The sequence below is a fragment of the Anabrus simplex genome, chromosome 4 (assembly GCF_040414725.1).
Source record: "Anabrus simplex isolate iqAnaSimp1 chromosome 4, ASM4041472v1, whole genome shotgun sequence".
Lineage (NCBI taxonomy): Eukaryota > Metazoa > Arthropoda > Insecta > Orthoptera > Tettigoniidae > Anabrus > Anabrus simplex.
This window is the reverse complement of record NC_090268.1, coordinates 213,061,109-213,088,888: the sequence shown is the minus strand read 5'-3', so window position 1 is coordinate 213,088,888 and position 27,780 is coordinate 213,061,109. Positions and strand designations below refer to the sequence as shown.

Genomic DNA, 27,780 nt, shown 5'->3' with positions numbered 1-27,780 from the left:
AAAATTAATTACCATATCGTCTCGCTACATTTCGTACCATTAGGGATCGGTGACCTGGCTGTTAGGCGCCTTTAAACAACAAACGTCATCATCATCATCAGCAGCAGCAGCAGCGTTTTGAAGGTAATCTATGGAATACCTGAGCACCAAACGCAAAATATCTTCCAGCCAATATTTCCGTTCTCCGGTAGAGGGTTCTTCGGTAAGTTCATTTTATGTAATAAATTCGTAGCATTTCTCGAATACAAAATATGAAAACGTAAGTAACTGATAATGTGCTTCAGTTATGCATGATTCGAACCAAACACAGTAGAGACAATACGCGACACTGTGCGAGATATCGAGGGACAGCTATTGGAGCTCACTCTAGCGGATAGACCTGAACGGTATTGATTCTCTCATAAGAGCACGTGTATTTTTGTGTGAAGTTTTTGGTGTTATTTATGCGTTTTCAGTGAGTTGACATAATTAAATAGTAGCGTGTGTCATTCCTTGATATCTCCTCTCAACATGAAGGGAAAGGTATGTGCTGTGTTTGGCTGCAGCAATTACGAAGTAGAGAAAAATGCGCGGTCGTTCTTCAGGTTCCCTCGTGACAAGAACATGTAAGTAATATTGTGTTTGCATATATATTCTTCCAGTGACAGAGATTTTTATAGTACTTCATAGTCTTCTGACCTGCTCGACCCATATTTTAACTTGCATAAAATGTAATACGCATATTTTATTGTATGCTGCAGCAGATAACCTTCAATACCGATGTGTTGTTGTAGGTGTAATCTGTGGGTTTTGAAATGTCACAGAAGTGATTTGGATAAGGTGTACAAGAGAGAAGGGACGTTACGCTTATATAAGAATTATAAGATCTGTTCAGATCATTTCCAGGCCAGCGACTTTAAAAATCCTCGTCTAAACAGCCAAGGGTATGTTACATTTTTACTCTAATTGTACGTAAATATTCCTCAAAGCATCACTATCGACAACATTTTCATACTTTTCTTTCTTTAATTCCTCTTCTCAGATTAAAGCCGGGATTTTATAGATTTTCTTTCTGTTAGTAGGCTTCATGTTAAGAGGAAAATGGTCCAGCTTTTAAATGTTAATTCATTGCATCATGTGTGTAAGGAATGTGCCGATATTTTTATTGACAAATGTCTTAATGTGATCATACAATGTTTTTTAAATGAGAAAAAAGACAAATCCAACTGTAAAAGTTCAGGCAGGAATGCTAAAGCTAAAAAAGTTATGCATAAATGAAAGATCAAGCCATTTCACAGCAGTCCATTTCATATCTTGTTTATGTGTCTAATTTCAGTCTTTGAATAATAACCTTGTAAATAATTCTTCATTCATTTATCCAGAATTGCTTTAGCAACTTCGAAGTTAATATCTCAATACCACTTTCTTTCTAGACGTAATTTATTTATCCATTTCCGTATATACATTTCCATTGATATTTGAATTTAGCGCGATTTGTTCAGGTCAAGTCACTAGGAGCGCCACCGTCGAATTGTCTCCCATTTTAGCAAGGCAAAATCCGTAAGTGTCGCGAATTGTCTCTACTGTATTTGTTCGAACGTGCGTATTTAAGTGCTGAAGTACTTTCTGGTGTAACGAATACTCTTTGAGGTGAAATGTTTTTATGATACGTGATGTGAAAGTCTTTGGTGTTCACCGTCGAATTGGGTTTCATTTTGCGGGTGCAGCATTGGGTTCGAGGAATGTTTTGGTTGTGGTCGAAAATGGAATTGAAGTTGCACGAGGTTGAAATATGGTGAAGTATCCTGTATTGGATATATTTCCGTGTGATTGATGCTTCATAGAATGTAGTGTAAATTGTAACATGACATGACATCTTGAGAATGCCAGAAATATCGAGAAGAAATAAGTTGCGTTGAATGTCTTGTTGAAGACTGTCGAGTTACTAGATTGCACGATATCTGAAATTATTTGAACATGAGCGAAAAGGAGAATTGTCATTCTCCGTTAGAGGGTTCTTCGGTAAGTTCATTTTATGTAATAAATTTGTAGCAACTTTAATAAGTCTTAAAAGTCTTTTTTCGAATGCAAAACATGAAAACGTAAGTCACTGATGATGTGCTTCAGTTACATTTGCATGATCCGATCGTGCGCATTTCCATTTTTGTTCGTTGATTACACACATATTTTCTTAATGTAGGTCCTTTTTTATCTAAATGAAACGTGGAAAAGGGTTTTGTTCTGTACTCTTGGCATGAAACTTGAATCTTGTAGAAAAATAAAAGTGCATGACCCTTCATAACCTTCTGTTAGAAATGAAAGGGTCTGTAACTGCCTCTTTCTGAATCTTGCATCTTATAAATAAATAATTCATATAAGATATGCAGCTGTAGATAGCTTTAGATTTGCAATTCAATAATAAAATAAGTAAATTACCAATATGCAACAGAAGGTTTACAAGTGGATAATCTTGATATGACACTGCATTTTTAAAGTGCCTCTCTCACAACAGGTGTATTTTAATTGCACTATCCGAATAGTATTCAAGACAAGTAGCTGCCAAGTATTGACTCTTAGATTGTGTTTCCACTTCAAATGTAAATGTATGCAACTTGCAAAATAAAAGTAATGAGCATAAACGTCATAGGTTATTCGCCTCATTCTGTCAGAATTGTATTGAACTTACTCCTTTTCAATCTCCAGAATCACTATACAGTGATACACTATGCCAGAAAAACAACATAATTCAATAATAAATATCACCTCTACATATATGTCATCCCACATACATTTTAACAGAAATTCTGAATATAATTCCAGCAACATAGGAAAAAAAATTTGTAACATTTGAACAAATTCTGTTTTGGAACTGAATATTAGAAATACTATTAACAGTGAGGGAAGAGATGTGGTGGATGAACAGAAAATGATGGAGAGGCTTATGTTCCAAGCAGACCCAGCCTGTGGTTAGAAACTGCTCCAGATGATCTTGATGAAGATTAACAAGTATAATCATATTTGAAAATGCAGTTTGTATGCTGAATTCTGAATTAAAATAATATTCTCTTCAGTGATAACATCTAACCATGAAATTCACCATGAAGTCTTAAAAATAATTTTACGTAGCTGACAATTAATTGTTTCAAATATCCCAAAATAATGAACATATATAACATAGACCTATTTTCCAAATCAAACTTTCAGGATTCATTTGGCGATACCCCTTGTGGGGGAGGGGGGGCACAGACGACGAATGCACCCATGGTATCCCCAGCCTGTCGTAAGGGGTGTCTAAAAGGGGTGACCAAGGGATAATTGAGCAAGAACCATGAGACTACTTGCGATAGTACCATCAGGCGGGGAACACCATGGGTCACCTTTACTTGCGAATAGTACTACTATGTTAGGTACACGATAGGTTTGTGATTAGTAGCAGCAGAAAGTGATTCACTGTGGGTTTGCAGTACCTGTGATTAGTACCACTGTATGCGGAACACCACGGGCTTACATTGCCTGTGATTAGTACCATTATGTGAGAAACACCACGGGTCTGGACGTTGCCTGTGATTAGTACCACTATATGAGCGACACCGTGGGTCTGCATTGCCTGTGATTAGTACCCACTGTGTGAGGAACACAACGCGATTCTGCGAGTTTCAGTGATTATTACACCTATGTAAGGAACACCATGGGTTTACATTGCATGAAGTTCCGCCATTATGTGAGAAATACCATAGGCCTGTGGGACCTGTGCGACGTACAATACTTGTGAGAAGTACCATAATGTGTGGAACACCGTGAGTCTGCGCTACCTTTGGTTAGTACATTACAAGATATTAGAATCATTCTGTATTGACGGTTTTCACGTTACAAAGGAAAAACTTAATGTATCCTCCTATTCAATTCGTAACATAATTCCATCATCGGGTGGAGTAATAAAATTCAAATATATTTTGACTCGTTTGAGCCTTCTTAAGTGAAATAAGCGGGGCGGGTTAAAGTTATTTACATAATACAAGCTAAAAATATGTTAAAAATATAATGAAGGAACAAATGAAAAACAAAAGAGAAGTGACAGAAATAAAAAACAATACAGTATACAACATTTCTATCATTAGATGGAGCAATAAGTAACTTCTTGAGGAAATTCAGTGAAAAAAAGGGTTAATATTATACTTAATTGAATCTAAAAAGTGTTAAACCTAAGAAGAAAACAAATGAAAACAAATGATACAGACGGAAACGAACAATAGGTGTTTATATTGAGGTTGCGGATCTCTTAGTCTAAAAATTTTGCCGTTTGATACAATTCAAAAAACGGTGGTTGTGGAATCTTGGTCTAGAAATTTTGCAGTTTGATACAATTAAAAAAACAGGATAAAATCATTCTTTTTTTTGGAATTGTATCAAACTACAAAATTTTGAGACTAGGAGGTCTGCAACCTAACTATAACCACTTATTGTTCATTTCCATCTGTATCATTTGGTTTTCATTTCTTTTCTTCTTTGGTTTAACAGTCTTTTTAGATTGAATTATGTAGAATATTGACATTTTTTTTACACTGAATTTGTCTCGAGTGATTTATTGCTCTATCTAATGATGGAAATATTGTATACTTCATTGTTTCTTATTTCCATCATGTCTCTCTTGTTTTTCATTTGTTCCTTCTCCATCTAACGGTGGAATTATGTTAGGTATTGAATGGGAGGATACATTAAATTTTTCCTTTGGTTAGTACCACAACATACAAAAATACCGTGTTTCTACTTCCCTAGTGATAAGTACCATTCTGAGGGGCAGTTGACCTGAATTTTGGATTTCTTTAGTCAACAAGCATCATCGATTGAGAATTGTGCTTTAGAAGCAGTCCCTAGGTCAGTAATACTATTGATATAAGATAGTTTCTGGGAAGGAGGGGCATTGAGGGTCAGATCCACTTTTTGTTTTAAATTCATATACATTCTTCATCATAACATTTTGATTTCTGGTCAGTGGATGATTTTGGACTATTACGGTAAATTGTCATTACATATCGTCTCATTTTGTACACCCACTGTGGGTGGGGGACGCAGACTAAGAATAAACGCTCGGTATCCCCTGCCTGTCATAAGAGTCGACTAGAAGCGTAACGCCCCCTGTGGGTGGGGGACGCAGATGTAGAATACACCCCTGGTATCCCCTGCCTGTAGTATGGGGCGACCTAGGCGTGGACATGGATTGCGGTTTGGTATCATGTATTGGACTTCCTATGGATGGGAGGAGCTGAATACATTCACAGGTAATCCCTGCATGTCGTAGAAGGTGACTAAGAGGGTCATGTGGCCATCGGTCCCCAATTTATGTTTTAATTTTTTGAGGTTAGTTGTAGACTGATTCAAAATTCTTGATGTGCGTGCTGCTCCGAGGTGGGTCCCTGCACAGCCGAATGCCGGAAGGACATATTGTTTTTTTAATTTTTTCTCTATATTTATTACTCTGTACACGCTATGGGGTACATGCTATTGAAGGTGATTTTAGGAAGGGAGTCCTAGTGCTCATTGCCTTAGTCATTCCGTATTAGGCATCGTCTAACATTGGACCCCGGGCAATGTCGGTTACAAGCAGGTGGTTATTGCCTTGGCTGCTTGGTTCGGCTAGAGGGGGGCCCTGATCGGATTGGGTGGCATTCAGGGAGGATGATTTCAGGCATGGCTTTGAAATGTCTTCGACCTGCCCAAGGTGGTCCCCCACCAAAGTCTTTAACTTTTGATTCCTTGCAGGGTTCAACCCCCTGTGAACATGCACAGCGTAAAGGAATGGGATCCAGCTTCCCTAGGTTTCTGGTTGCTACCGGGAATGATGGGCATGATTTTCAGCTGGTTAAATTGATCCTTTTTAGTAAACACTTTGAAGGCCACTACGGTGAAGTTGAGCATCTCAAGAAAATGCGCAGCGGTAGTTTGCTTTTGAAGACTAACACGACAGTCCAAGCCAGTCAGTTGCTTAAGTGCGACCACTTTGGCAAAATGCCTATTAAAGTGGAGGGGTACAAATCCTTGAATCTGGGTCGCAGAGTCATCTTCCACCACGACCTTATTCTGAACACTGACGATGAGTTGACGGAAGACATGAAGGACCGTGGCGTGACTCACATCTGGCGCATTAAGCGCAAAGTCAACGGTGAAGTCGTTGCCATTGGTGCCTTCATTGTCTCTTTTCTAGTTTTCATTGTTACCAGTAAAGGTCAAGGTAACAACTTATCATTGCGATGTCAGGCCGTACATCCCGCCTCTATCAATGCCAGAGATCCAGACATGGTATCTCGTTGATCGAATCACTCTGTGTGTGGTACATGCAGAAGAGAAATTTACGGCATGGAGGAGTGCATGACACTGTAAAGGTGCTCTAACTGCTCTGGTCTTCATTCTCCTAGATATCGGAACTGTCCAACATATATGAGTGATAAGAAGACCCAGGAGATCAAGCCCCGGGATGGTATTTCCTACCAGGAAGCGTGCCGTAAGTTAGTTCTATTAATATTCCTGCCAATACACTAGACTACAGCATGATAACTCAGAGTTTCCCAGGTTCATCATTCACAACGTGTACGCATGAAGATCGCTGTGCCCAGGCGGCTTTTCCTCCTGAGAACAAAGTCACAAAGAGTGAAAGCTTGGAGAGGGGGACCACCCAACCTTCGACCATGAAGAAGTGTGTGCTGGCTTTTGTCTGATACCAAAGTGGTGGTCGAGCTGCACGCTCGACCACTGACCGCTTGGTACGCCTGTGGAGTTCTATCCAGGACGCTTTTCTCCAAAAACAGTATTTGGTGGCTGTTTTCTTTAATTAGAAAAGGCCAATGACACCACATAGCGATATGTCATCCTTTCAGTCCTGGATCAATGGAATTTCCGAGGTAACTTGCCGGTATTTTTTGCGAATTTTGTATCCCTCAGTCTATTCCATGTCCGAGTGGGAAGGGCATATTCGCAATACCGCGTTCAGGAAAATTGAGTCCCACACTGATCGGTTCTCATTGTCACTCGGTTCACGATTGCCATAAACGGTATTGACGCTGCTGCTGGTTCAGCAGTAATACCGTCGCTATATGTAGACTAATTTGCTGTGCATTATAGTTCACAAAACATGGCGGTCTCTAAGCGACAATTATAGCAAGCAGTTAGGAGAGTGGAACAGTAGGCCTTAGAACATGGCTTTTTGTACACTTCTGCCGGAAGCGCACTCTTCACTCTCATCCTGAGCTTTATTTAGGGGATGTCGCTTTTCCTGTAGTTGACTCTGATTTTTTGGGCTCCTTTTCGATAGCAAATTATCGTGGCAACCACATGTGCGGCAGTAAAAATGCGCTAAGAAGCTTAATATCTTCAAGTTTCTAAGCGGCACTACTTGATGGGCAGACCGCATGGTGCTCCTACGATTTTATAGGGCACATCTTTAATCCAGGTTAGAGTACGGCAATGTAGCATATGGATCAGCAAGTCAAAGCGTCCCAGCCAAACTGAATAGCATTCACCACAGCGGAGTTAGTTTGGCAACAGTAGCTTTTTGTACAAGCCCCGTTGCTAACCTGCTCGCTGAATCTGGTATTCCGCCTTTACACCTGGGGCACCAGAAAGTGCTTCTGTCCTGTGCTGCAAATTTGCGACAGATGCCACTTCAGCCAAATTATCCTTGCGTATTCCACAATGGAAACCGTTGTCTGTACGCTGCTTACCCTTGTACATTGCAGCCGGTTGGAATACACTTGGATAGCATTCACAGATTATTTGATGTACCTTCGGTTTCTTGTCTCGTCAGACGATCAAGTAGGTTACCTCCTTGGATAATACAACGACCTGAAATCATTCTAGAATTGTATATGGGCCGGAAGGAAGGAAAACCCGGACCCCTCCATTTATTGGAGACTCTTCCTGTCCGTTGTTGGCTGGTACCCTGATTCGGTCGTATTCCCGGATGGTTCAAGGGCAGAAGCAGAAGTAGGCTGTGCATTCATTGTTGACAATAATGGGTTTCTTTTTCTTCTACCGCAAGTCTGTAGTGTGTACACAGTCGAGCTTCATGCTGTCTCTGAAGCTCTGTGGTACACACTGTCCAATGAGCGCCAGCAATTTCTACTGTGTTTCGTCTTCTTGGGTGTGCTACAATCTATAGATACTTGTTTCCCTTGGCACACTCTGGTGCAGCGGATCCATGTCCTACTGGTCGGGTGTTCGAATGTCAGCACCGGAATACACATAGGTGTTGAGGGAAACGAGTTAGCTGATAAGGCTGCCAAGGAGGTTGTTAACTTTGCCCCCGTTGCCTTACATGTTTCCAGCCAGTGATATTCGCTCTCAGCAGACACATTTGGTTATGTCCTATTGGGAGATGGGTCTCAGGCGATCCCTCTCCCAAATAAGCTGAGAACAGTCAGCGGAACTCTTCATCCATTTTATGAGAGCTTTTTTTATTGTGTGTAAAAGTATATTTTGTATTAGACTATTTGTGTTGACTAAGCTTTTACCCCATTGACCCTATTTTTGTTAGTGTTGGTGTAATTTAATGTGGTATTTTAACTTCTAATTTGAATGTTATATGTCTCTGTCCTTCAAGGCATTTCCTTATTCCATTGTAATCTATTTTTTACATAATTTTAATAGAAAATAAGGCATTGTGAATTAGATCCATTGATTATTTTAATCTGATACTCCCACGAACCTACTACGCTAGCATAGCAGGGGGAGAGGTGATACTCCCACGTGGGGTCCTAACCGGCTTGCCGGCGGACTTGAGGGAAGTAAAATACCTCTCGCGGTCCAAACACTCAACCCCCCTGTGGGTGGGGGATGCAGACGAAGAATACACCCACGCTATCCCCTGCCTGTCGTAAGAGGTGATTAAAAGGGGCGACCAAGGGATGATTTTATTAGAACCATGAAACTACCTATGATATTTACCACCATGCGGGGAACATTATGGGTCGCTTTTACTTGCGTGTAGTTCCACTATGTTAGGTACCAAATAGGTTTGTGAATAGTAGCAATAGAGTACGTTGCTGGCTTCTACAGTACCTGTGATTCGTACCCCTATATGTGCAACACCATGGTTCTGCCTTGCCTATGCTAAGTACCCACTATGTGGGGAACACCACGGTATAGTGCGGGTCTCTGTGGTTAGTCTACTTATGTGAGAAACGCCATAGGTTTGCGTTGCCTGTAAATAGCGCCACAGTGTGCGAAACACTATAGGTCTGTGTTACATGTGCGAATTTCATTACCTGTGAGTAGTACCATAATGTGTGGATTACCGCGAGTCTACGCTACTTTTGATTAGTACCGTAACATGACAAATAGCATGGTTCTATTTTCCTAGCGATAAATACCATTTTGAGGGGCCGATGACCTGGATTTTGGACCCGTTTTGACTACACGCATCATCGATTCAGTATTACGCTTTAGACGCAATCCCTTGGTCAGTAATACTATTATTTAACACTAGTTTCTGGGAATGTGGGGCGTTGCGGGTCAGATCCACTGATTGTTTTAACTTCATATCCATCCATTCCTTCTTCGCCATCATGTTTTTGAATCTGGTCAGTAGAGGATTCTAGATTTTATATTCTAGATGTTAGGCCCCTTTAAACCACAAGCATCATCATCATCAGTCTGATAATCATCTTTCATCATCATTTGTTTTTAAATTCTAGTCAGTAGATATGTATTACAATTGTAATTATCATGTCTTTTCATTCCATCTCGTGCCATTAGGGGCCGATGACCTAGCTGTTAGGCCCCTTTATAAGACCATCATCATCATCATCATCGGTTCGTACTACTAGGGACCAATGATCTAGATGTTAAACCCCTTAAAGCAACAAGCATTGTCAAAATGGTATGGCGAAGAAGAGAAGTGGATTGGATTGAGATCAGGGCTTTGTACTGGCCAGACCATTTCCGGAATTTTGTCTGCAAACCACCCCAAACAGACCTTGTTTTATGGCAGGGAGCATTTTCGTGCTGAATCACAGTTTTCATCTCCGAACTGGACTTCCACTGTTGACAGTTTGCAACTGGCTACAATAACCTTATATCCTCATGGCTTTAATGTGTGTGTTATTTTACAAGAAGGTAAAGTTCTTTCAATGTGAACCCCCTTCCTCACTGCCACCCCAGCTCCAGTAAATTTTACTGTGAGCATTTTATATGGTGGCATGTATTATTTGCCTGGCATTCGCACTACCCAAACCTTCCTATCTAATTGCGACATGGTATATGTGATTCATCATGCAAAATCATGCACCTCCATTCATTGACATGGTGCATTTTGCACCATCAAATGCAGCGCATATCGTTGGCCAGTGAAATGTGCAGTTCACGGGCGGGTGCCTAAATCTTGAATTCCACTCGTATCTCCTGGTGCACATTCGGGGTGTTAGCATGTGAAAGAACTCCTGGGATACAAAATTCCAGTGCTTCAGCATATCCAAAATCTGTAACAGTGGTTAGTGGGATGTAATAGCAATAAAATTTCTATAAAATGAGTTTCTCTGGCAGAACATTCTATAAATCCTTCCTTTGTCATCTGTTGAGTAGTCCTGTTTGAGACTATATATGCAGACTTTTTTAACTCCAAGTCTGTGTTGGTGCAAAATGACCGTGTATCCAATTCATCATTGTACAACTCTGGTTAAGTCTGATCTATTTTAATACTTAAACCTTTCTTGTAAAACAAAATTTTGTCCACATGATGAAATAACCCACATAATTATGGTACTTATGTAAGTGAATATTAATACAACCAGAATCAAAGCAGATCAGATATGATGGCAGTAAACACTTTAAAATTTGGTGTAGTGGTGGTGAAAATATATTTAAACCCATGTTGATGCAGAGTTTTATGTTGTGTGTTTTAGATATCAATAGCAACTAAACCTGGAAATGAAAATGGGCAGTCGGAGAAATGGGTAACTTGTCCGCCCACAGAATCTCCCTGCAAGCCTGTGAAATCAACAGCAGTTGTGAAGTATTCAAGTGTCCAGTCTTTGGCTAATTTTGCTCTTCTTCAGTGTAATACAGACTTAAATTTGCCTCCATCCAACTGGTTAAGAAGTTCAGCTGATTCGTATGGTTTGCAACATGTTCCATCACATTCCACTGGCTTTTCAAGGTATTTGATATGATTTCAGATATCAGTTATAACTTGCACTCTATTGATTAAACAGTAGAACCTTGTTAACGAGATCTCGTTAATCCGGATATCTAGAAAGATTGCCTAGACTAGATAATATTTCTACGTAGAGCTCAATCTTCGAAATAATTATTTATAATACTATCGCTGTATGTAAACGATTTTGCTTAGCAATATAGTTCACAACATATGGCAGTCGTGGAGCGACAATTACAGCAAGCTGTTAGGATAGTGGAACAGTAGGCCTTAGAACATGGCTTTCGGTTTTCTACAGACAAGAACTCTATTGTTCACTTCTGCCGGAAGCGCACTCTTCATGCCTGTACTGAGTTTTATTTAGGGGTAATCACTTTTCCTGTAGTAGACACGTTGATTTCTTGCGTCGCAGTCTAAAATATGCAAGTACCATCTTTCTCGTGATGTGTGATGACGAGCGGTCTGCAGAAAGTCATCCATTTCATAAGGCATAATGGCCTGTTTTATCATGTTTAAAAGTAAAATTTTTATTTTCATTTGTCTTTATTTTTTTTGTTAAATACGCTTTTAGTCTATTGACTTACGCGCTAAGGCATGAGTTCTTATTCGCCACAGTAAGAAGGCTTCATGGGAGAGATATGTGTCGTCTATGACGTCACATACTCCATCATCTCAAGTGTGGACTAAGCTTAGATGGATTTCGGGTATCCAAGGGTCATCTCCTGTACCAGGAATTTCCATTGCAGGCAGTGTCGCCACTGACCCTCTCACGATTGCTAACCATCTAACTAGTCATTTCACGGATGTATCTGGCTCCGGTAACTACCATCCTGATTTCCACGCTCTGAAGCAGGAGGCAGAACGTCATTATCTTAGTTTTGCCTCCCAAGTTTCAGAGGACTACAATGTGCCCTTTACGGAGTGGGAACTCCGTAGCGCCTTAGTGCTTTGCAAGGACACGTCTCCTGGACCAGACAACATCCATAACCAGATGTTGAAACACCTTAGTGATGATAGTTTTCTATATCTCCTTCGTGTGTTCAACCGAATCTGGATAGAGGGTGATTTTCCGTCTCAGTGGCGAGAGGACATAGTCATTCCTGTCCTCAAGCCTGACAGAGATCCTCAGTATGCAGGAAGTTACAGACCGATTTGTCTTACAAATTGCCTGAGTAAGCTTTTTGAGAGGATGGTAAATCGCCGACTCATGTGGTGTCTGGAGAAACAAGGACTCTTGTCCGAGCCGCTCGCTCAACTACTGACCACTTGGTACGCCTGGAGAGCTCTAGTTAGGATGCGTTTCTCGCAAACAGCACTTGGTAGCTGCTTTCTTTGACTTAGAGAAGGCCTACGACACCACATGGTGATATGGTATCCTTTCAGTCCTGCATCAATGGAGATTCCGAGGTCACTTGCCGTTATTTATTGCAAATTTTTTGTCTCTCCGTCAATTCCGTGTCCGAGTAGGGAGGACCTATTCGCAATACCATGTTCAAGAAATGGAGTCCCACAGGGATCGATCCTTAGTGTCACTCTGTTCGCGATTGCCATAAACGGTATTGTCGCTGCTGGCCCATCAGTAATACCGTCCCTATATGTGGACGATTTTGCTCTGTACTATAGGTCGTGCAGTATGGCAGTCGCAGAGCGACAGTTACAGCAAGCTATTCGTAGGGTGGAGCAGTGGACCTTAGAATATGGCTTTCGGTTTTCTGCCGCAAAGACCTCTGTTGTCCACTTTTGTCGTCAACGTACTCTTCACCCCCATCCTGAGCTTTATTTAGGAAATGTCGTTCTTTCAGTTGTTAACACTTCCCAATTTCTTGGGCTCCTTTTTGACTGTAAATTATCGTGGGAGCCACACGTGCGACAGTTAAAAGTGCAATGCACTAAGAAGCGTAATATCTTGAAGTTTCTTAGCAGCACTTCTTGGGGGGCTGACCGCACGGTGCTCCTACGATTCTATAGGGCACAAATTTTATCTCGACTAGACTACGGCAGTGCAGCATATGGCTCAGCAAGACCAAGCATTCTTGCGAAGCTAAACAGCATCCACCACAGTGGGGTTATTTTGGCGACGGGAGCTTCTCGTACAAGCCCCATAGCTAGCCTGCTCGCTGAGTCTGGTGTGCCGCCTTTACACCTGAGGCGCCAGCAAATGCTTCTTTTTTATGCTGCAAATTTGCGACAGATGCCACTTCATCCCAGCTATCCTTGCGTATTCAACAATGGCAACCATTTTCTGTACGCTGCTCGTCCTCGAATGACGCGGCCGGTTGGGATACGCTTGGATAGAATTTCCGCATTGTTTGACGTACCTTCGGTTCCTTGCCTTGTCAGACAACCAAGTGGGGTACCTCCGTGGGTCGTACGACGACCTGAAATAATCCTGGATCTGCACCCTGGCCCAAAGGAAAACACGGACCTTTCGATTTATCGAAGGCTCTTCCTGTCCGTTGTTGGCCGCTATCCAGGTTCAGTCGTCGTCTCCACAGATGGTTCAAGGACATATACGAAGGTGGGTTGTGCGTTCGTTGTCGACAATGAGAGGTTTCTTTTTGCTCTCTCAGAAACCTGTAGTGTGTACACAGCAGAGCTCTATACTATCTCGTCAGCTCTGCGGTACGCACTGTACAACGAGCGCCGACACTTTCTTGTGTGTACTGACTCCTTGAGTTCGCTTCAGTCTATTGATACCTGTTTCCCTCGGCACCCTCTGGTGCAGCGGATCCAGGACCTACTGGCCGGGTGTTGGGATGCCGGAACCAGAGTCACGTTTCTGTGGCTCCCAAGCCACATGGGCATAGAGGGAAACGAGTTAGCAGATCAGGCTGCCAAGGAGGCAGTTACACTGCCTCCGTTGCCTTTCAAGGTTCCAGTAAGTGATATTCGCTCTCAGCTGCGACATCTGGTTATGTCCTATTGGGAGATGAAATGGCAGGCAATTCCACTTCCCAAAAAGCAGAGAGCCATAAAAGGAACAACGAAGGTATGGAAGACTTACCTTCGTTCTTCGCGGAGGGAAGCCGTGGTATTATATCGCCTTTGGATCGGCCATGGTATCGTGACTCACTCGCATCTTTTGAAAGGAGAACCTCCTCCGGTGTGTACCTGCAGTGACCATCTTAGCGTGGTGCACATCCTTACGGAGTGTGTGGACCTGGTCGATCTTCGCCGTAGTCTTAAGCTCCCGAGTACCATCTGCCTTATCCTGCGTGATGACGAGCTGTCAGCAGACCTCGTCATCCGCTTTATGAGGGATAGTGTTCTGTTTTATCATGTGTAATGTTGTATTTTTGCTAGTGTACTCGTGTCAATTGCGCTTTTATCCTGTTGACTTGATTTTAGTTTGTGTTGCGCATTTTAATGTGTTATTTTAACGTCTAACGTAAATCTATATATATAAAATAAGAGTTTTGTCTGTACATTGCTCAGAATTTGAAAAGAATGGTATTTCTGTATCGGTCATGTCCACAGTAACAAGGAAATGCAATTTTTACTTTTCCGTAATTTCTGTCTTTCTGTCTGTCTGTATGTATGTATGTACACGTATCACTAGAAAACGGCTGAAGAGAATTGAATAAAAATCATTATGCAAAGTCGGGGAATAAGTCGCTACAATCTAGGCCATAAATAATTTATTCACGCTGATTGAAATGGTAGTTTAGGGGAAGGCCTAAAATTTAATTTTAAAATATTTATGTTATTAGTGGTTCTATCTTAATGAAAATTAGTATGCAAATTTGGGAAATAAGTTTCTACAATCTAGGCTATAAATAATTTTGTTCACGCTGAGTGAAATGGTAGTTTAGTGGAAGGCCAAGAATGTAATTCTTAAATACTCACGTTATTATTGGTCAAATCTCATTGAAAATTTGTATGCAAAGTCGGAGAATGAGCCACTAAAATCTAGGCTATACATAATTTTATGCACTCTCAGTGAAAAGGTAGTTTTGGGAAAGGCCTAAAATTTAATTCTCAAATATTTATATTATTAGTGGTCGTATCGATAAATACTACATAACGAAAGTTATATAGAATTAAATTTCCGACTAATTATGTCTTATATATTTTTACCGTACCGGCTTTGATAACACAGATATTCATGAATTTGTATTTTTGTTGCTAAGTCCATATAAACTCCGAGCCACGAGAAAATGGGTTAACAGAATTTAATGAAAATCGGTATAGAGACGGGGAATAAGGAACTACAGTCTAAGCTATAGACAGTTTTATTGGAAGTTTTAGGGGAAGGCGCCTAAAATTTAATTTTTAAATGCCTATGTTATTGGTCCTATCAAAAAGTACTACATAACAAAAGTTACAGAGAATACAGTTTCCGATCATGTATATTTTATTCAGTTTTACCGTACCGACTATGATGGGAGTGGTATTTCAGAGTCGGAAGAAAACTAAATGTGAAAGCCTACAATATCGAAAGCGTATACCATTGGTGAACAATAACATTACATTGACCATTGTTTGTGGCGGTGTTCTTTGTCTCTTATGCTGCCTCTCAACTCCGATAGATGGGATTACTGATGCGTACCGAGTATAATAGCCTGACTAATTACTGGAGGAAAATAGCCGGGGATTTCTTCAGCATGCCATTCCTCTGGTTCATACATCTATGTATATAAAATGAGAGTTTTGTCGGTACATTGCTCAGAATTTAAAAAGGATGGTATTTCTCTATCTGTTATGTCCAAAGTAGCAAGGAAATGTACTTTTTCATTTTCCGTAATTTCTGTCTGTCTGTCTGTCTGTATGAATTATGTATGTATGTATGTATGTATGTATGTACACACATAACGAGAAAACGGCTAAAGAGAATTTAATGAAAATCGGTATGTAATGTCCGGGAATAAGTCGCTACAATCTAGGCTATAATTAATCTTATTCACTCTGAGAGAAATGGTAGTTTAAGGGAAGGCCTAAAATTTAATTCTCAAATATTTGTTACTAGTGGTCCTATCTTAATGAAAATCGGTATGAAAAGTCGGAAAATAAGTCGCTACAATCTAGGTCATAAATAATCTTATTCACGCTGAAAAAATGGTAGTTTAGGGGAAGGCCTAAACTTAAATTCTCAAATTTTTATTTTATTAGCGATCCTATCTTAATGAAAATCGGTATGCAAAGTCGGGAAATAAGTCGCTACAATCTAGGTCATAAATAATTTTATTCACGCTGAGTGGAATGGTGATTTAAGGGACGGTCTAAAATTTAATTCTCAAATAATTGTATTATTAGTGGTCCTACCGACAAATACTACATTGCTGAAGTTATATAGTATTACATTTCTGATCATTCATGTCTTACACATATTTACCGTACCGACTATAACACAGATATTCACGAATTTGGATTTTTGTTGTTAAGCCCAGATCAACGCCGAGCCACGAGAAAATGGGTAAACAGAATTTAATGAAAAATCGGTATATAGAGTTGGGGAATAAGAAACTAGAGTCTACACTATAAACAATTTCATAAGGTGCCCTAATATCATAGAGTCGAAAGAAAACTAAATGTGAAGGCCTACAATGCAGAAAACTCATAACATTGTACAACAATAACATTACATTGACCATTGTTTGTTGTGATGTGCTTTGTGTCTTCTGTTGCCAGTCATGTCCGATAGATGGGATTACTGCTGTATACAGAGTATTTTTTAAATTTGCTACGTCGCACCGACACAGATAGGTATTATGGCGACGATGGGATAGGAAAGGGCTAGAAGTGGAAAGGACGTGGTGCTGGCGTTAATTACGGTACAGCCCCAGTATTTGCATGATGTAAAAATGGGAGACCACGAAAAACCATCTTTAGGGCTATCGACAGTGGTTTTCGAACCCACTACCTCCCGGAAGGCAAACTCACAGCTGCGTGTCCCTAACCGCTCGGCCAACTCACCCGGTCGTACCGCGTATAACAGCCTGCCTGAATATTGGCAGGAAGTAGCTGAGGAGTTAGATAACTTTCTTCTTTAGCATGCCATTCCTCTGGTTCATAAATGTTCTGATACTACTGGTACGTAACAAACTGTTTCATCATAGCATTCGAGCTATTTGATCCCTACTCTGAGGCACGGGCTGGAATGAGCAGTGTGCATATTTAACGGAATAATGGCGGACGGGTGTTCACAGCTGTCTGCGGCTTGGTCATTCCAGGTCTGGGACTTTGGATTGTTAGATCACAATGTAGTACTGTTCGTTAAAAGTGAGAAAATGTGCGGTTTTTCATTTGATCGAGTATTTTGTAAGATAACATTGCTTTTAATCGCTACTCTCCTACTTACGTTTTTGTAATGACTTATGTTGACTTCAATTAGGAAAACCACAAGGCAGTCTTTCTGTGAATCCCATAGCGAAGCACGGGTACATCAGCTAGTTATGTATATACATTTGTACTACCAGGCAATGCCTTATTCCTTTGTCTCCTATATTTTCTCTTATTTTATTCCAAAATAAGGCGTTGCGAATTAGATCCACTGATTGTTTTAATCTCATAATCATTTTTCATCACCGTTATTTTAACTCTAGTCAGTGGATTTGTTTTAAAATTTTAACTGTCACATATCATGTTGTCTATCTCGTTTCATTAGGGGCCGATGACCATCGATGTTAGGCCCCTTTAAACAACAAGCATCATCATCATCATCATCAGTCTTTTGACTGTGTTTTTATCTTCATTTTTTATTTTCTTATTTTTTAAGCTGAATAAAATACTTGAGTTTGTTTCTAAGCCAGGGTGTTATTCAAGTTTATTACATTTTACTCTATTTTTTAATTACTTTATAGGAAAATATGGCATTGTGATTTAGGTCTGCTGAATTTTAAATTCACAATAATTCTTTTCTCTTCAAATTTTTGAAATCCTTATTGTGTTATATCATTTTTGTTATGGTTCTATTGTGGTGGACAGAGGTGAAAGAGGCGGCCCCGTGGTGTAGGGGTAGTGTGCCTGCCTCTTACCGAGAGGCCCCTGGTTCGATTCCTGGCCAGGTCAGAGAGTTTTACCTGGACCTGAGGGCTGGTTCGAGGTCCACTCAGCCTACGTGATTAGAATTGAGGAGCTATCTGATGGTGAGATAGCGGCCTCGGTCTAGAAAGCCAAGAATAACGGTCGAGAGGATTCATCGTGCTGACCACGCGATATCTCGTAATCTGTAGGCCTTCGGGCTGAGCAGCGGTCGCTTGGTAGGCTAGGCCCTTCAAGGACTGTAGTGCCATGGGGGTAGAGGTGAAAGAAGGTGCGGGCATGAGTGGGTGGATATTAAACAGTCAAAAGATTAATTTAAAACTTTAAAATTGGCAGTTTTATTTTCTTTATTATCCTTCCCCACTTTTTTTTTTTTCTTTCAAAGTTTATACTTTGCCAATCAAATGGCAAAATCAGGTACAATTTTAGCTCGTGAGCTTGAAAGACAATCTAGAATAATCAGATAACAATTTTACAGGCTGAACTTGAAGCTCCCAATTACAAATGTTACTTGAGCACAACTGCTCCCTTCAATCAAGAGTCAAGGAGGCAGATCTCCCAATTTTTATATCAGAAGGAAGAGCATCCTTGCTCTGCAAGTTTACACTTAGGAATCTATTTTTGAAAATTCACACTTTCCAGGCTTATCAGAGGCACAACTTACATTTATCAAAATTAAACTGTATTCACTGTCTTAACTGCTCAACAGTCTGAAACCTTTAACATGAAATAAATGAGGTAGAATTTAACAGGGGTGACATGTACCCATCTACATGACCTTCGGTAAAAACAAAAGGTTAAAGTTACTGGCCAAAAGCCAAAAATGGTGAGGAGGCGAACACTTGCACTCCTAGAAATTTACAGAACTGTTTAAAACCCTATTTGGGCTTATGGCCCGACATTACAGAAGCTAAACCTACACTACGGAGGCGACTAGATGGAGAAAAATACTTAAGTTACAAAAATTACAAGATAGATTTTAAAGGTTATAAAATCCTACTCCCCTCAAGATCAAGTTGAGTGGGAATACAAGAGGGTACCTCACTCTCTATTCCCGGATTTTGATTAAGTTCTTCTGACTACTTTGAAATTTACGTTTTAGAAAATTAAGGTACATTACTAAAGATTTGAAACCTTCCCCTCGAGCTAGCTTTTGAAAGACTATCACATGTTAAACGGGATCTGCCATTACCTTGAGCTGGTGGACCTCCCGAAGATGGATGAGGCGGCTCCTGCCTCCGTTACGAACTCACTCTAGACTGGAGTGATCACTAAGACAACTTGGTGCGAAATTTGCCAGCTTTTATAGCTGAGGGGAAAGTTTCAGAAAACTCTGGACCTAGGCCCTGACACACCCTCAATTTACATTGGATAATCAAATAAACATCAAAATTTTATCATTGGTAAATAAATAAATGTACAAAATTTTTCATTCGCCAACGCCTTAAGTAGGCGGAATAGATAGAAGTGTTGATAACTTTTGAACATCAAAAACAAACACTAAGCATTCCAGTTTAGGAAACCTTAGTTTACAAAATTTATCTTTAATTTTAATAGTTCATCTCCACCCTAGATGGCGCGATGTAAGTTTATAGTTAAATTAATAAATTTCATTGTTTGTCCGTATTGAACCAAGATTACAACTTTTATTGTAATTTGGATCCACCTTATTCAATACATATATACTCTTATTATAATTTGGATCCACCTTATTCAATATACATATATGTATATGTTGTAATAAGTTTATAGTAGCGGCATCTGTTGAGAAGTGTCCGAACTTATCGTACTAGTAGTTTCGAAGTTTATGTTGCAGATGGCATTATCCAAGGCACTTAATTTAAATGTGCGGGGCGGGTGTACCTCTGGTACAGTTTTATTTAGTTTCATTTCTTACCATCAGGGGCGAATGACCCTTTAACCCTTTGGACTACCATTACTTGTGATAGGAAATATTCCCTTACATACCATTTATTTTTTAGTCACTTTAACATAAATTTGACTAATCACATAGATATGAATACACAGAGCAAAAGTGAGCTTTTGGCTCGTCTATAGTAACAGGAAACCAATGTTTTTGTTCGTAAGTATGACTGGTTTCAAGGGAAGCAGATAAATTAGCAAGAAATGTAGAGGCATAGGCATTGGTTTCCTTAGTAACATGATCCCAGAACTGTGGGGTTAGAATTTCATTCACTATGTCCATTTCTTTCGGCTTATTTCCCAACCCTCTCCTCACTATAGAGTGAATTTCAGAAACTGGTTTGCATGTTATAGGACCAGGCTAATTGTTAACAACATCATAATTCCAAGTGTCATTTTACTATTGTCGCGGACACCAAATTAGGCAGGTCAGAGAAATTACGCTGTTGCCAAGGTTATGTAGCAACTGCTGTAGAAATGTCTAACTGAACACATAATTTCGGAGCGCAAGGCAAGTTGTTCTGTCTCAAGCTCCTGATGTTACTTCATACAATGTTTCAAAACAAATTATACTACAAGCTTCAGAAAAGACTGCTGATTTCAGTGGTATAACTATTTTCCATACAAACCACTTCAAATAATTATTAAAAATAAAATCTTGAACGAGTAAATTTAAATCCGTAGAATCATGTATTGAAAATTTCAGTAAGCGGCCAAGTTTTTATTTCTTCAGCCAATAAAATTTTGTCTGCGGGAAAAATGTAAAAAATTGCCTGACTTATATTTTTATCTGAAACATATTTCCGTGAGTCTTGTAATTTTCCTGGAAAATGGCCTGGAAAGCGATCATGTAAATGTCGCTGGCTGAGGCAGTTCTGGGTGCGCGCACCAGCACAAGCCGTAAACACTTTCAAATTACATATTAATCCGTATCAGTTTTATTACATTATAACTTTAAATATTTGAATACTGTATATTGTACTAAGTAATATTGAAAAAGAACAACTTTAAAGAATAGGTTAATATTAATTTACAATGAATTAAGAATCGGTTTCTAGCTTCAATGCAGTCTAAGATTTCTTAGTCACTGTCATCACACATCTCACTATCTGTCAAGTCGTCATTTACACTGATGATGAATGGCTCCATTTTTTCGTCCCTTACTATTTCCTTGGCCCAATCGTCTGTTTGAATATTTTCCGCGCGATTGAAGCACTTTTCCCAATCTGCAGCAGTCACACGGTCGATGGCTTCTGACGTGAGTTTTTCTACGTCCTTTATTTTGAATGTCTTGGTCCTCTCTACCACTTCTCTCTTGACTTGAACCCAAATTAATTCACATTCACTATCCGTTTTAACTGCACTTACGGTGTGAGCTCAGCAGCTGCATGACGGGGAATGATTCGGGTAAGGTGGCCTGGAGCGGATGGGCTTCAACTAGACAGCACTGCACGATCAGCGTTGCCAATCATTAATCTCATATTTGGTCTGTATTGACGGCAGTGATTACATATAATCTTAAAAAATATTTGTTTAATGTCAACCTAGTCAATACTTACAATTACCACTATTGTGGTTAAATGATCATAAATAATTGAAAAATCGTGAACATGTTTCACCCTTCTTAACAGGCATCATCAGCACTATGAAACAACTTTAAAAATAATAGTTACATTTAAGACTGTCTTACAATAATCAGTCGTATAAGATTGGAATAAAATGTGATATTAAAAGTTGTTTTTGATATCATTACTAAAAAGTTATAAGTGGATCTTATAAACAACAAGTTAAAACAATTGTAGGTCAATCTCATAATCTAGTCTAAAAAATATATATGTTAATGTTGGTAGGAAGATTGTCAAACGGCATTCGTCTGGAATTGAAATGGATCCATTTTCTTTAACATTTGGTGAAGGTCCATATTAAGCTGTATTCATCAGCAAGTAGAAATTCGAAGAACAAATATATACAAAACAAGGGCTCTAATTAATCATATAGTAGAAGATTAGGTCAGGGATGATCATGGTAATTCTTCTTGAGTTAAATTGGTTATGTAACCAGTCGAATAAGAATACGTTGAATTAAAAATAGACGTCGTAAATTCATGACGATGCACTGGATTGAAGATATTTATCAATATAATTGTAGTATCCCCTCTGTTGTATAAATTTTCAATGATTAGAATGTTGGATAAACTGTAAAGAAAAATATTAAAATGCATTTAAAGTGTATGTACAAAAATAACGGTTGTAGTTGTATACGGTTATGGGTTACGTAAAAATGCGTACTTACTCGAATGCCGTAGAGTGTCTTAACTTGTTCTGTTGCTAGTGGTAATCAGACTGGCGTTTCTACTACGTGTATTGTATGGGTGTGGCGGAGGGAGGGGGACGAGTTGAGGGAGGGAAGAACTGGGCGGATTGGTACATACTGGTGTCGATATGGGAGGGGGAATTATAGGTATGGTATCTGGGGGCGTGTTTGGAGTTGTTGTATTGGTAATTTTTAAAATATGCGGGATTCTCTTTTGATTTGGGATAAGTGTCTTCAACAACTTAGGTATTAATGTGTACAAAGGACTCTTAATTAAGGTTATAATCCTTATTAAACGTTTTGTCCAAATATAGATAATTTGATTATAATTAAAAAATATGTTCTACGTAGTATTGGTTGTTCTGTAAGCTATGTTTACATTATGTTTGTTGAAATTATTGGTAATTTGGTGGATCATTGGGCTATTATAAGTGAAAACGGCATATTTATTTTTGCTAGGTTTATCCGGTTTGAGAGATTGACCTACAATTGTTTTAACTTGTTGTTTATAAGATTCACTAATAACTTTTTAATAATGGTATCAAAATAACTTTTAATATCACATTTTATTCCAATCTTATATGATTGATTATTGTAAGACAGTCTTAAATGTATCTATTGTCTTTAAAGTTGTTTCATAGTGCTGATGATGCCCGTTAAGAAGGGCGAAACATGTTCACGATTTTTCAATTATTTATGATCATTTAACCACAATAGTGGTAATTGTAAGTATTGACTAGGTTGACATTAAACAAATATTTAAGATTATATGTAATCAGCATTGCCAATCCGTGCTCGGAGGTAAGCGACTCTCGACCATCTGTCGCTTTGTCGTTCCCATATCTGACGACAGCGCAGTTTTCCTCACCCGTCTAATTTGGTGGCCGCGACAATAGGCTTCTCACCCGCTCTTGTTGAATTCTGGTTTTGTCACGTAGTTTCAATTGGCACTATCACCTCGGAACTGAAATCTGAATCAGTTTCATCACTGTCAGTTGAAGAAGAAGAAGAATTTTCGCTCTCCAGAGAATCATTTCCACTTTCAACATCACTATTTTCAAGCCCGTTATGAATAACCTCATCCATGCCGCTCTTGGATGCCGCCGTGATTGTTTACAATGAGCGGCAAACTGAGTTTTTTTCTCTTTTCCGTATTTCAGCTCAGAGTTACTGTTTACACAGAGAAAATACCTTCTCGTATCATCTGACATCAATCGGGTAGGCTGCAAAACAAACAGAATAAATCTCTCTGACCAGCTAATCGTGATAATGAACTTATAAATGTTCCGTGCACCAGGATGGAAGTGTCCGTCAAAATATGTTATCGCCTTACAATCACAGGACGGAAGGTTCCGTCAAAGTAAGGGAATGGGTTAACCAGTAATCATAATTATCATCAGCACATCTACCATGATTTGTTTTTATCCTGTTGAGTATCTGCTGCATTCTGCAGGCAAATTAAGAGTACAGTGCTGGGCTGAGTGGCTCAGACAGTTCAGGCACTGGCTTTCTGACTCCAATTTGTCAGGTTTGATCCTGGCTCAGTCTGGTGGTATTTGAAGGTGATCAGATGTCAATTTTGTGTCGATAGATTTACTTGCATGTAGAACAACTCCTGCGGGGAAAAAATTCTGGCACTCGGCGTCTCTGAAAACCGTAAAGGAATTCAGTGGGACATAAAGCAAATAAAAATATAGTATCTTTATTAAGAGTACAGTAGAGTACTGAGGCGGCGTTGATTTTACAAAATGTCGAGTTTTATGGAGTAAGGGGTGGGTTATTCACAACTCGTAATATTTTACTACATATTACTTTAATGAAAGTTCTAGCACAATACAGAGCACAGAAAACTACAATGTACCCTTAAAATAATTGTGAAAAATTAAAAAGAAACTTGCTTACAAAACTAAAGTAATGGCAAATTCTTTGTAGGAAAAAAATGTTGTGATGCTTGACTATATCTTGCACCCATTTCTTCTTATTTCAGAGATAATGCTCTGCTTGACCAGCAAAAATCATTTAGTGATTTAAAAAAAAAGAAATAGTGTTCATCAAGTTGTCCAATTATATGGAATGCAGAATTATCAGTAGTCAAGTTACCGGGATTCTACTGTATCAGGTTTAATACTGCCTCTGAGAAAATTATGCAGCGGCAGTGGAGAGCTGCCTCTCCGCGTTCTTTCTTCTAGGCAGGGTTGATCTTCTCAGGTGCTTAGCTGATATACTTATTTCTCTTTCAGTTTTCGCCTTGCTCACATGTTTCCTGAATGTGTTGGTGAAGTGGATGTTGTTTCTGATGCTGAGAATATAAAGAAGCTGTTGAAGATACCATATAGTCGAGGACCTGTGAGTAGTATGTGATGTTTAAAATGGGATTTTAGTTGTTTTGTTGCTTCTTTTTGTTTTGGACATGATTGATTTCTATCATAGGTGAGCATGATGGTTCACCGAGTGGAGAACACGCTTCTCATAGACGAGTTTGATATTCATAAACACCTTCTTCGTACAGCTGAGACTGAATGGGAATGGCTCAAGAAATTTTTTTATGACAACGTTCTTCAGTCACTAAGTGATAAGGTGTGTATAAATTTACTCATTCATTTACTCACCTTTTACATTTTATGGTAGTTAGTGGCTAAGAATTCGATTTTTCTTTAAGATCTTTTTTTGTTTAAACATGTGATGTCCTCTTTATATGTTTAGGAACTGAAACGGTCATTTAGGACTGAATTCATAGACAACACTTATACATAAGTGGAAACCTGAAGTAATAAGGTATCACTTATAGTAAGTACCATATTTACTCATGTGTTAGACCCCCTAGGCTTTTCAAGACGAAGAAAATGAAAAAGAAAATCTTGCATACAAGCCCCCACAATCTAATTCGTCAGAGAAGAACTACGATTCCACTTCAAAGCGGGTACAAGCCGTATGCAGCTCTGATGACATAACACAAATTTGTGAATAGTTTCATTCGTACGAACCACGCAATGAAAATACATCGAAGTCATGCGGTTTATCTGTGTTTCGTAGTTAAGAAATGTCCGCCTCTGTAGCGTAGGTCTACTGCAGCTCTTATGACGTCGCACAAATAGGTGCATAGTTTTGTGTCCGATCCGTGCATTGCAAGCACGCATCAGTCATGTATATATATGTCTGTGTTTTGTAGTTAAGAATGTCTGCCAGCGTAATGGTTAGCACAATTAGCTGCCGTTCTCGGGAGCCTGAATTCAATTCCCGGTACCGTATTGCCAGAGGTTTACAAATGGCAGGAAGGGTGATTTGCGGTAAAATGGTACATGCAACTCCTTTCCACTGGGGGCCTCCTCGGTATGAGGAAACTAGTTTATTTTAGTTACGAAATATTCACGGTTGTTGCCAGATATATTAATAGAGGCACGCGAGATCATTAACAAAGTGATCGTTTAATATCTCGTAACTCGGGCCAATATAGGGTTTCTGGGAGAGAAGTAGGTTTAAAACTTGATAAAAACAATTCAATCACAATTGTTTTACTCGCCAACTTACCTAACAAATAATAATAATAATAATAATCTTGTTTTATGTCCCCGCTTACTTTCACGGATTTTCGGAGACATCAAACAAAACGTACTAGGATATGTGTTAATAAAAAATGGAGACAGTGAACGTATGAAATTAAACATTATGATAATAAAATGCATTTTCGCCACACCTGTGAATATCTATAAATGCGGCAAATTTTCCTGTTGCTTATTTTTATTCTCTCCGTCGTGGAACTTTAGGCACTATTCGGGTGATAGCATACGTAGCCTAAACAATGCGATCTCTCTTATCTCATTTACAGCTGTTTTGGTCAATCCTGATGTGATAAATGTAGAGAACAAGCAATAAATATACTTTAAAATAAGGGTCTGGCTTTCAGCAGTCACAGCTATCAAAAGAATGCTTCCAGTCACTATGTAATATCGGTATATTCGGCCTAAATCCTTTCATTTTCAAATCTCTTTTAATGTGGTCATGCATTGTTGACCGCGGTACTTGAAGTTCAGCTGCTCTTTTGCGAATGGCTTTCAATGGAGACTGCTCAATTGAGCGACGGCGGCACATGTTTCTTCCCGCATCTTTGACACTACCTGAAGCAAACGCACGCTTCTCCCAATCAAGCAGAGTAGCTTGAGTAGAGTGTAACTGTGTCCGCTCACGTCCGCCATGACTTAACAACTGAAATGAGACTGACAACAACGCTAGCAGCAGAAATACCAATATCAATAAAACAAATATTGAATTCCCCAATTATACAAACTCAATTGTCCATGCCATAATATAACAAAATAATAATATGAAACGTATGAAACTGGGAGTACGGGGACTTCTTGGACACCCTGTATTCTGTAGGCCTACAGTCTTATTAACTTGCAACACGTTTCCAATTAATTAAGCAAAATATTGATGATAATAACCTGAAATTAACAGGTGGCATAAAATCTCAAAACAATATAGTCATTTTTAAAAAAAATTGTTTTGCGTCGCACCGACACAGATAGGTCTTACGGCGACGATGGGACAGGAAAGGGCTAGGAGTGGGAAGGAAGCAGCCGTGACCTTAATTAAGGTACAGCCCCAGCATTTGCCTGGTGTGAAAATGGGAAACCACGGAAAACCATTTTCAGGGCTGCCGACAGTGGGATTTGAACGTACTATCTCCCGAATACTGGATACTAGCCGCACTTAAGCGACTGCAGCTATCGAGCTCGGTAATATTGGCATTAATGGTGAGATAGTGAGTCCTCTAGAGGTTACGTTCACTTTCTCAACCAAAGGAACAAGAATATTCATAACTGTCACTTTACTAAAACAAAACCTTCTTTAAATTGTTGGTCACAATACATTTTGACAGGATTTTCCATCTCTTCTGTGTGCACGGAAAGCAATCTCAAATTGAAATGCAACATATTCACAAAATTATTATCCTCCATCTTGCTGCAATTTAAGTGAGTCACTTAAGTGTGTGTGACAAGATAACTCTTTCCTTTGTGGGAAATTGGAGGGACGTGACTGAGGCGATAAGCTAAGAAGTATGGTGCAGTACACTACTATTGTTTGCTAATAACATTTTTTATAGAGTGAGTCTCTCCTCTATGGGAAGTGACTGGGGCCATGATAAGAAGTATGATCCAATACACTTCTACTGTATAATTACTGTTTATACCGTATTTTCTCGCATAATAAATGCCCTTGCACAATTTACGCATCCCAATATTTTTGGGTCCAAAGTGGAGAAAAAGAAATGCTCACGTATTTGACACACCCACTTCTTCAAACATCTGTCACACAGCTCAGGATGCATTTTGAAATAAAGATGACAACTACTGATGTATCCACAAAGACGCACACACGAAATGCTGTCAATTGTGTACACTATTTTATTTACAAATTATATGTACATCTTATACAAACAC

The 27,780-nt window shown here is 39.4% G+C and overlaps 1 protein-coding gene across 1 annotated transcript in view; it reads left to right on the top strand.

The window, feature by feature from the left end:
- Window positions 1–1,649: 1,649 nt before the first annotated feature.
- Window positions 1,650–27,780, top strand: part of LOC136871771 (erythroid differentiation-related factor 1) — a 317,742-nt gene continuing 291,611 nt past the window's right edge. The window contains exons 1-4 of the mRNA XM_067145342.2: window positions 1,650–2,001; window positions 10,872–11,125; window positions 24,580–24,685; window positions 24,770–24,916. Of these exons, the coding sequence (XP_067001443.2) occupies window positions 1,957–2,001; window positions 10,872–11,125; window positions 24,580–24,685; window positions 24,770–24,916 (552 nt within the window). The 5' untranslated portion in view covers window positions 1,650–1,956. The remainder of the gene's footprint in view (window positions 2,002–10,871; window positions 11,126–24,579; window positions 24,686–24,769; window positions 24,917–27,780) is intronic.